The sequence below is a fragment of the Limulus polyphemus genome, unplaced genomic scaffold (genome assembly GCF_000517525.1).
Source record: "Limulus polyphemus unplaced genomic scaffold, Limulus_polyphemus-2.1.2 Scaffold4850, whole genome shotgun sequence".
Classification (NCBI taxonomy): domain Eukaryota; kingdom Metazoa; phylum Arthropoda; class Merostomata; order Xiphosura; family Limulidae; genus Limulus; species Limulus polyphemus.
In genome coordinates this window covers 60,699-72,369 of record NW_013670460.1, presented here as the reverse complement: position 1 = coordinate 72,369, position 11,671 = coordinate 60,699, and the positions used below count along the sequence as shown (strand labels likewise).

The following is an 11,671-nucleotide window of genomic DNA, read 5'->3' as shown; positions in this document are numbered from 1 at the left end:
TTTAACTTAAACACACGCTATAATTCACAACGATTCACGCACTTTATTTATGGTCACTACCGCTCATTTGACTAAATTATATGTCTCTATATCTCTCGTCAATCTGCTATCTGCAATTATCTCCGCTTTATTTGCCGGGCTCATAGAGGGCGTCTGGCAAACACTAGAGTTGCCAAGAACAGTCATGATCCTTCTAGAAACTCATGACGTGTTACCAGGGTCACGTGACTTCCGCTGTCGTAACACCAGATTCGATTTTATATCAGGATCTCTACCAGCCTACCCTAAAAAAAAAGAAAAACATCTCAGATCCGTTCTATAAGCCGCTATGCCGCGGACGACAATTGTTATTAGCCGCTGATTGGCGGCTCATAGAACGGCTCTGAGTCTTTTGTTTTTTCAAGTACAAACTTTTAGCTCATAGCTTCAATTTGAGATCTAGTTACAGTTTTCGAGTCAGGAAGTCCCACCCTTTCGATTGATATATTTGACCACGCCTAAGGTCTCATAGGTTAATTATTCTAATCCTGCCTAAAATAATCTTAATTTGAGGGTAAGCTGGTAGATATCCTGATGAGTAATAAAATCGAATCGGGTATATGCACGCCCCACTTTTGTTATTTCTGGCCCACAAAAATATAGCTAATGAAAAGGAAAACAAAGATCTCATAAATTAATTTACTCTAATCCTGCATAAAAGAATTTCAAGTGCCGCAGCTATTGAGTATTCCCCCTTGTTTTAATTTGAAACATTTGCAGCACTATGAGATAAGTATTAAGGTTTTACTAAGTATCAGTTTGAGGTTATCTACTGTTAACTTCAATTAACTTTTACTATTTTAACTATAATCAGTGTTCAAATATGACGACTTTTCTAACTTCATTTCTTCATTAAGCGACTGTCATAAATTTATAAACGTGTTTATAAGTATAAGTAAATCAGTGCATACAGTAAGCATCATGTGTTGGAAGAATTGTATTAGAATCTGTAATATCTATAGAGTCCTTGTGTGTCAGCAGAAAGTTTAGAGGCTTAAAACGCTAAAATCAGAGGTTCGATTCTCTGGGGTGGACAGAGCGCATATAACTCGTTTCAGCTATAACAAACAAAACCTATCGGAATTTAAAGCGGTAATTTTCGTCACTACAGCTTAAGACTTAAAATATTAGTAGTTGTAAAAAGTTATTGTGTCAAAACTAGTTTTATCATCTTTTACAGATTTGTGTGTTTAATGTATTGGCTATTGAGTAAATTAAAATCATGTTATAAATTAATCTAAATTACATCAAACCATTCTTTCACTACTCATTAAAAGTGAATAATAGGTATGGTAATAGTTCTTAATCAAGTTCGTATTTTATTATTAGGTTGATGCAGGTCCAACTTTGAATTATCTCTAGTTCTTCTAGATGTTTCATAACTTTACTAAGTTCCTTAGTTTTAGCAAAAAAAATCACTATTCTTTATATTGAGCAAAACTATAATATAAATGCTAAAGAGCAAAGTTCCTACATGAAAGATTTGCTGGATGGTTGTCTGTAGAACCTGGAACGTCCTTGACCCAGAGTACTCGAGCAATCTGAAAATAAGTCACGGTCATCAACAAAACTGGAGCTACGTAAAGCATGGAAACGATGCACAATTGATAGATACATGTGTAAGCTTCATCCCACGTGTACGTGCAATCCATCAGATAGTGCGTGTCCACGTGTAAATTAGGATTGGGTCGTATGTCCAGAACAATGGCGTCAGGGAGCATCAGAAGAAAGGAACCGAGCCAGATAAGAAGAATCACTGTTTTAGCACGTGCTGTGGTACTTTTAAAGCGAAGAGGATAACAGATGGCATACCACCGGTCCAATGAAATGAAAGTAAGGGTTAGGACAGAGACTGACACAGACACGCTCTGGAACAAATAAAATTTACATTGCTTTAGTAAAGATTTATAGGTAACTATGTACTTTCTTATTTACAACAAAACAATGTCAGTCGTATATATATAATCAAAACAGTAAATTTATTAATTGATTTAAAATACAAAACTGCGATTAATCTGTATTTTTTATTCTAAGATAATCCGAAAAGTTTGGCAGCTTAAACTAATATTACTGAAAATGTTAACTAAGAGCGTGACAATGGAAGAATCCAATTAAAGTCACCATGTAATCTTCATAATGTCCATTAGATATTATCTCTTATTTAGATTTGATGGTAAATACACTGTAACGAATTTGTTGTTATGTGTTTACTTTAATATCAAAATTCTTTAGATTAAGTTTATATTTTAAAACATGCATAGCTTATAGTGTTAGATATGTATTGCGAAACTCCCGCCTATAAAAGGACGAAATAAAAATATTTATTACTCTTAATTTTGTTTTTATATATTCTTGAAACAGAACATTTTCGGGGACCCTGCGAAAGTACATCTAGTATTTTCCAACTGTTTGAACTTTAGTAGGAAAATGGCTTCGATTATTTATTTTACTATCAAACGAAACGTGCATATTGGAGTTGCGTGTATTTAAGAATTAATCATAATTAATTTTATGAGTGTTATTAATTGTCAAGACTCTAAAAGGCGTAAATATGTGCACAAAATAGAAGAGTTTCAGGGATTTACATGAAAATGGAGATAAAAACTAATTTTCAATAGGTTTTTTGCTAAATAATTTCACGTAAAGTTACACAATGATTACCTACGCATAGTCGCTCCATATTTTAAATCGATAGACTAGATAGAAAGCAGCTATTCAACGGCACCCAAGACTAACTCTGAGGCTATTCTTATCTAATTAAAGAGGTAGGAATAACAAAAATGATTTCAAATTCAACGTAAGATGAAGGAAGTATTCGAAATATGCGATGATAAAAGTGCCTCATTGTTTTTCGGCAATACATACGATACAATGTTCATAATACTGACTGTCGTTGTAAGTGTAGACACATCTATATAAATATAATGGTACTGTCTGTTGTATGTCCATGTCACTACTTCGCTGGGTGTGGATGGATCTTCACCCGGTTTCTAGAATTGTAAATCCGCAGACATACCGCTGTGACACTGGGGGCAGGTAAGATGAAAGATTAATTAGGTATGTTTCTTCTAATCAATTTCAATCCATTCGAAATTATAATACGTAACAAGAGTATTTACTGCTTCTTTTCTTTTCTTTTATGTGAAACCTTGTCTCGAATCTATTGCGGTAAAAAGCTTTTTTTTTTTCATAAGAACATCACACTTCGCTGCAGACTGGTAGATCATGGAATACTACACATTTTTTTAATGATTATGTCTAGTAGGGTTCCAGTTTTAACTGTTGTAAACAAGTCGACCTGAAGTATACTGGTAATAAACGATACCCTGTTGGCAAAGTACTATAGCAAAATGAAGTTGTAATCAACAAAGACCTCTTCTTGTCTTACACAAAGCCTGTATTTCATCTACTTACACAAGATTGATGACGTTATATCAGCAAGTTACGTAACAACCACAGCCACTATAAAGTCGCAGTGGAACGGCATTTAGCACAACTACATTTCAACATTGTTTGGCGTTACGTGATGTAACTGAACATTTTCACTTTTGGGAAGGCTGTGCAACACAGCCCTATCCGATGCAAAATATTCAAACACTCGGATGATAAAAGTATGTTCATATGGAGAATATGGAATGTGCAAGACGGTGATATCCCTTCTACTTAATGACATTCGAAGACAAAGGAATATGGGTCAACTTGAGGAACATAAAAAATCCAGGAAGTCGCAATAAGTCGTACCACAGCTGTGGTAAGCAAATTACGGCCTCTTGTAATAGATGACAAACTACGAATGCAAAAGTCAGTGGCAAAAATCATCCACGTGTCCCAGGCAATAGTAGGCAACATAATCAAGAAAGATCTCCATCTGGAAACAAGGGCAACAGCATATGGATTCACTAAAATAAGTCTTCCAGTCATACTTTCCTGAAGTAGCTGGACAATAAAACGGGTTCTTATATTATTGCATATGAAGACATACCAGTTAAGTCGCAGGACGCAGCACCTATAGATTTCTGTATGATCAGGCTGTTGAAACGGATGTTGGGAAACTATTGCCTTTCCTTGTTCATTAGATGGATCATTGAAAGATAGCAGGGAGAGGCTTTTGTAATCTAAACTACGCTGCAAGGCTATTGTTAAAACACACTTTCTTCAAATAGAGCATAACCGGACGTGACGGCATGGACTGTAACGACGTAATGAGGCTCCAAAAATGTTGAAATAACGTACATACTCAGGCTCTTAGAACTTAATATTAGAAGTGTTATAAATTTTATCGTAATGACGTATCATACATATAAGCCTGAGATGATTAACTTATGCTAATAATCATAAATCATAAAATCATGTACATATAATCGTTCATGCTTTATGTACGTTTATGTTCAAATTAAATTTATATATATCTTTTTATTCCACCGATATAAAATGTATGAAAATAAGAAAAAATACTTTTCTAACGAAGCTAGGTTTAGCTCATTCATAATAACACATATACCTCAAAAGATCGACCACACATATATAATTAACTTAACAATATGTATTGGAGATAATGGATCACATATCATCTTGTTAAAAGTGCAGTGAGTGCCTGATTAACCAAAAACAAATATATAGAACATTCCGACAGTAATCCGGTACTCAACATCTAATTAACATATCAGTTGGCGCAAAACGTCAAACTTTGTTAGCATGTTTTAGTTGTTTTGTTTATTTTTCCAAACTGAAGAAGATATAGTACGAGTGAAGTTATTTATGTAAATTAAGAGCTACAAATGATTTATTATTTACTACGTTTATTTGATTTTTTAAATTTCCACACTACAAAAAATTATATCAAATGATCCCAAACATGTAAATATTCTTGAGCACACATTTACCAATCAACAACTCTTATTAATGTTTTTAAATAATATTTAAATTGTATTCATATACTAAGTCTTAATTAGCACTTGCTGTTGTAACTTTACGCGTTACTGCTAATAAAAACACTGACAATTATTTGCTCAAACAAAGAGCAAATAACTTGCAGTTGTCGTTGTAAGGATTTTGGACAAAAAAAGCAAAACAAAAAAAAATGATTTAAAGATACAACAAACCGTGGTTAATATCAAGGCCGTATGTTGAAGAGAATCCAGATGTACCCAACAATGAATTACTTGCATACCCCCTTCTTAACTCAAGATATGTAGAAAATATGAACAACGCTATATTTAGTTACCAAATTACCTTTTTAGTTTTAGTTTTCTTTCATCATTCTATATGAAAGACCAATTTCTCGGATGATAACGAATTTTTACAATTGAGTTGTTTTTTATGCGTATTCTAAACAAAGTATTGTTTAACTGTAAAAAATAGAAGCTTATGCCTACTTTAGACATTAATAACCATTAAACGTCGATTTGATTCAGAGTGAGAAGTATAATATGCTCCCTATAAAAATGGAACATGGGTCACCTAAACATTGTAATGTATCTCTCAGTACAAACATTCGGAGTATCTGCATGTAAGCGACTACTGAGATCTCTATTTACCCACCTAATTGTTTTTTCGTTTCTGTTTACTTGTTTGCTATTGAACACAAAGCTACACAATGGACTATCTGTGCTGTGCCTGCCACAGGTATCGAAACCCTCTGTTTCAGTGTTATAAGTCTTCAGACATACCGTTGAGCCACTGGTGGCATTTTTTATCTCTGGTATTAGAATAAATAAGCTTAATCCAAGACTAACTCATCTTTCTCCACTTGTGATTCAAACTGTCATATTGAATCATCTCGACACATCATTTTGCAAATCAAAAATGATAGTTAACGATTAAGTTGAAAATTGTGTTGCTGTAAATTACTTAAAACGACACTTGTGTAAAACAACTATTTACAATTAAAAGGAATACATCGTTAAAAATCATTAAACAATAAATAATTATTAAAAACGGGGACTTGCCCTGAAAAAAAGACTACATATGTTTCGGTGCATTTTTATGAGGGACGAAGAGATTTAACTATAGTTTCTATTAATGAAGTGAACGGATATGGGATTTATGTATTTGTAGTTTCTGTATGTGAAAGTGAATGGATATGCGTTTCATGTATGTTAGGGTAAAGAAATACACAGTATTTAAATGTAGGGTAAAGGGGTATATGGGTTCTTTGAGTAAAAAAGATGTGTGGTTTGAACGGATATGCACTTTCTCTATGGTTGCGGTTTTTGTGTTATACATCCTTTGAATTTCAAACATCACTCATTTTATAATACGCGCTTTTTCTGTATCACTAGAATTGTCTTTTTAAAAGATAGGAAATATGTGTAAGAATAAACACTACAAAGAAAGACTAAACAATGAAGAATAATTTATTCCCCTCTATACATAGGTGTGAATCTGACGCAAAGCTACACAGTCGGCTGTCTGCGCTATGTCCACCATGGGGAATGAAATCCCGGAAAATCGGAAGAAAAAAAGGGATTGGTTCTACCGAAACATGTAGAGTTTTTAATTGTATATTTTACTTTTTGCTAATACAATAAATTATTGTGCATTTTTTAAAACGTTGAATGTTTTTACTTATTTTATGTTGAAAGAGGATCTTATCATATATACCTACATTTACGAGGATGAGGAATTATTTGGTGTATATATATTTCGTTGGTTATCACGGGGAAGCGTTGCACTCTCAGAATTCTTTCTGGTTATATTATGTTTTGTCACTTTTCCTAACTGCAAAGTATTCTGGTGTTGAAAGATAATGCAATTAAACCTAACGAAAAAATATTTAACTTACCTATAACATTTGTGAGCAAACATAATTCAATATTTTATCTTTTATTGCTAGCCTCAAATAATGCAAGTTTTTCATACTAGTAAGAACCAAATAAGAAAACTCTCCTCTAATAAGACAAAACTGTACATTAGTATTCTCATATGAGTAAGAGCTCGACAAGACTGAAGCGAAAATCAGTAATTTCACATTAGGAAGATCTTAAACTGAGATATTAAAAATTTGTGAAGACACTTGGAAAGTTAATGTTTATACTTCTTGTTTAATTATAAATAAATGTACTTTGATGTAAGGTAAGGTAGGTTAGAGGAGCTAATTAATAAGTACAGGGGATTGATAAAGGCACTTAAAGAAAAAAGCCATAACTTAATTTTGTAAGGGAAACTGCCTAGAACTAACTGTGGGGATGAAGTTATAAGTAGGTCACTAGGGCTAAATGATAGGCTTAGGTTAGTATGTTTGTTTGTTATGAATTTGGCGCAAAGCTACACGAGGGCTATTTGTGCTAGCCATCCGTTATTTAGCAGTATAAGACTAGAGGGAAGGCAGCTAGTCATCACCACCCACCTCCAAACTCTTGGACTGCTCTTTTACCAACGAATAGTGGGATTGATCGTCACCTTATAACGCCCCACGGCTGAAAGGGCGAGCATGTTTCGAACACGCGACCCGCAGATTGCGAGTCGAGCGCCCTAACCACTTGGCCATGCCAGGCCTTGGAGGATTGGAAGTTAGTTAATGTAACTCCTCTTTTCAAGGTAGGTGATAAAAATTGTCCCAGTAATTATAGCCCCATTAGTCTTGCATCAGTTGTGAGAAAAGTTTTGGAAAGTCTGATTAAAGATGCTTTGCAGAGTCATTTAACAAAGTTTAGAATTTTACTGGATAGTCAATATGGTTCCACTGAGGGAAAATCATGACTTACAAATCTTTTGACATTCTTTGAAGAATTACTGTTTATGCTGATGAAGATAAGAGTGTAGATTTGGTGTATCTGGATTTTCAGAAAACATTTGACAAGGTGCCACATAAAAGGCTTGTAAAAATTATCTTATAAGTGTGGGGATAAGTTAGCTAATTGAATAGAAGAGTGGCTGGATGGAAGAAAGCAGAGGGTTTTTATAAAAGAGTTCAGTCAAACTGGATTAATGTCACAAGTAGGGTACCTCAGGGCTCAGTCTTAGGACCTTTTCTCTTTTTGATGTATATCAATAATACCAAACGAATAGTGGTATCTAAAATGCGGATTTTTCCAAGCCCGTTCCCTTGGCTGTGGTTTCGCTTTTTAATTACTTAAATTTCTAGATGATATTAAGGTCTTTGGTATTGCTAGCTGTGAAGAGGATGCTGCTGGTTTACAAAAGGACTTAAATCATTTAGTGAGTTGGGCAGATAAATGACAAATTGGTTTTAATTATAATAAATGCAAGATAATGCAAGTATAATTTGGATGGGGATAACCTTAACAGTGTTATGAAGGAAAGAAGGGAGCTTGGTGTAATAGTTGATCAGTCTCTAAAGCCATCCAAGCATTGTGCTGTTCCTAGTGGTATGGCAAATAGGATTTTAGGTTGAATCTAGAGAAATATCGAATACAAGTCCGAAGAGGCTTTAAGGTTATAATTTCATTGTACATGTTACTGGTTAGGTCACATTTGGAATATTGTGTTCAGTCTTGGGCTTCTTACCTTAGGAAAGACATTGAATTGTTGGAAAGGGTTAAGAGAAGGATGGAAGGGTTGTCGTACGAGGAGAGGCTGAAATATCTCAAATTGTTTTCTCTTGAAATAAGAAGAGTTAGGGGGAATCTGATTGAGGTGTTTAAGATTGTAAAGAGAATTAATAGTGTTGATGCATCAATTTTTTCATACTTAACAGTGAAAATAGTAGGACTAGGGGACATATATATAAATTTTGGCAGGGTAGGAGTCATCTTCACCTACGACACTTTTATTTTTATAACAGGGTGATTGGCTTTGGAATGGGTTGCTTTCTGATGTTGTGGAAGCAGTAAATTTAAATGCGTTTAAAAGAAAGCTTGATAAGTATATGAATGATAAGTGATGGCTTTAAGATTTTTAAAATATATTTGTTAATAGTTTTGGTTTAGTTTAGAAGATGGAACAGCCGAGAAGTGACCAATATGTCCCATGTTGTTCCAAAACGTTAAATTATAATGTTATACTAACACTGACTTACTCTACTGTCATCTTCACGTAGACATAAGTTTCTTATAACTCAGCGAAAATCAATAACAAACTCTGTATTTAAATACGTTTTGTTTTGTTTGTTTGTAGTTAAGTACAAAACTAAGTAATGGGCTATCTGTGCTGTGCCCACCACGGGTATGGAAGCCTTCAAACTTACCGCTGAGCCACTGGGGGCATTTAAATCAGTAAAAACAGTTAAAGGGGAAGTTGTGAAGAAATACACGTTAAAAGAGAATGCATTGTTTCCCATGTTAACTTGGATATCTTCAGTTACTAGATCAAGAAAAAATTCTTCTAGAAACTGAAATTATCATACACTGCAAACTGAAATATCTCAGATTGAGATATCCAAGTTAACTTGGAATTAACTTCGCCTTCTCTTTTAGTGTGTATTTCTTTACAGAGTCCTATTTTAACTTGTTCAAATTTATGCATTAGGATGCTTCTAAATATTCCAATCAACTCTGAATGTTTTCTCTTATCACCAAATTATTAATTTTTGCGAGAAAGAAACGTAAAGCTTATTATTTGATTCACCACTTGTCACTGAATCAGATCAGTTCAGGGAAATTCCATTCCTCGTTAGTAAGAGTAAGTCAAAAACATGACTAGGTCTTTTTGTAATGGTGATATGCAAGTTGTGTGTATGATTTTTAAATTGACCTTTGCTCACTTCAATGAACCTATATTTATAATGTTATTTGAAAAATATGTAACATTGATGCTACCAATTTATTCTTCTGAATTATTTAGCGCACAGACTGTTTAAAAATAATGTAGATTTTCCTCTCGTTACTAATATATCTTAGTAGGAGTTTCTAGTTTGTTTTATACCTCTTCCAGCTCACATCATACATGAGTTGATTACTACAGACATTATGTCCGTTCCAATTTGGGATGCAAAAAGCTAGGTCTGTACAGGCGTCTCTGTCACCTTCACACTAAGTGATTCTTGTTGGTTGTAGAGAGCAAAATGTGAATATTTGCCAATAATTTTGCACATGCTTACCAAGTTTGGTGTCTGCTAGATATCTAGGGGGGTTGTCAGACAGGTCAGGCAGGAGGCTCCAATCTTCAGTATGATGTGCGGTGTTACTTTTCATGTACGCATTCGTGATTAGGTTTTGTGTGAGTAGCTTTGAGCTGTATGGGTGTTTTTTCTTGAAATGACGATTATTTCACTGAGAACTGTCATGACGTTCATAGCAGATGCTGCTTTTATGTCAAACTACAAGCTCGCCATCTGGGTCAGCATGTGGTATGAAACAAAGGCCAAGGAAAGTACACTTCTCAGGTTTTGAGAGTTTATTCTCTTGAAAGAGTATGATGTTGTAAAATTCATCACCTGATCCTCCTAACATTGCAATAACCTATCACAATGTGAGACTGGTGGCGTTTGATGCATTTTATATGCATACGTCGTTTACCAGTTCAATGGTTAGACCTCGTTACCCTGTTCTTCTTCTCTTGCTAGACATTAGAGGTTCGCAGTAGAGTGTACAATTTCGTTTGCTCCTGTGAGCTCCCGTCTGGATACTATTTTTAATGTACTATTGTTTGCAGGCAATTAGTTAACCACTCACTGTCTAGGAATACTGCACATCCTAATAAGGCAACCAAGTAATTGTGGGCCAGTCGTCTATTACAATGGAGTTGCCATTCTTGAGGTGGGTACACACTGGCCAATAAAATATAAAAAAAAACACCATCTGAATATCGCGAAGCCTTCACGACACAGGGCCTTATGTCAATCAGCCGAACTTATAACCACCAACCAGTCATCTCCGTGTTATTTATAAACTCTAGATGTTTATGTCCAGATGACGCCAAAGGTATGCAAATCATTGCTTCATCAAACTTCCGCGTTTACTCCTGAAGATGGTGGCGTAAGAACACCGAAATATGTAGAATCTTTTTAGGGCTGGTCCCTGTTTATAATATATTATTTATTGTGAAATGATTTTAGCGTTGTACTCCTTTTAATTGTACATATATATATATTCCATAAGTGTCGTTTTAAGTTATTTAATTCACGGTAATTCTAACTGTAACTAAAATTAAACACTAAGGCTATAACAAATACATAATTACACTGTACTAAACCCATAAATGAAGATATAAAAAAGCTACAAGTAGAAAAAGAAACCAAACTAACTTTGTACTTATAACTAAATCATGATAACTTGTACTAAATCTAAATAGTTAGTATCTCTGTAATTTACTTAAACGAAACACATGGCCCATTGTACTTATAACTTACTAGTCAGTAACAATGTAATTTAGTCTATATTTAATCATGTGATAAATACAATTAATAGTGAAAAAAAAATCCCCCTTAACAGCTTGTAGGTCATTATATAGATTTAAATTTTAATTTACCATTGATTTAAACGCTAGAGAAGTTTACCACCAGCCACAGCAAAGGCTCTCTTACCTTCAGTAATAGAGTCCTGTCGAAGCACGTTTGTCAGTGTGTAGCCCAGTTAGTGTGACGCCATTCCTAATTTCAAACCACCGACCATAGGAGCCAAACGGCCGGTAGCAAACACTTTACTTGCTTATATATTATTTTTAACTTAATTATTTTATTATTATATGTTTTATTATAGTTTTACTAGTTTTATATGTATTAGGTCGTCAA

General features: G+C 34.2%; 1 protein-coding gene across 1 annotated transcript in view; it reads right to left on the bottom strand.

The window, feature by feature from the left end:
• Positions 1-1,493: 1,493 nt before the first annotated feature.
• Positions 1,494-11,671, bottom strand: part of LOC106471775 (orexin receptor type 2-like) — a 30,193-nt gene continuing 20,015 nt past the window's right edge. Inside the window, exon 2 of the mRNA XM_013932399.1 lies at positions 1,494-1,907. Within this exon, the coding sequence (XP_013787853.1) occupies positions 1,494-1,907 (414 nt within the window). The remainder of the gene's footprint in view (positions 1,908-11,671) is intronic.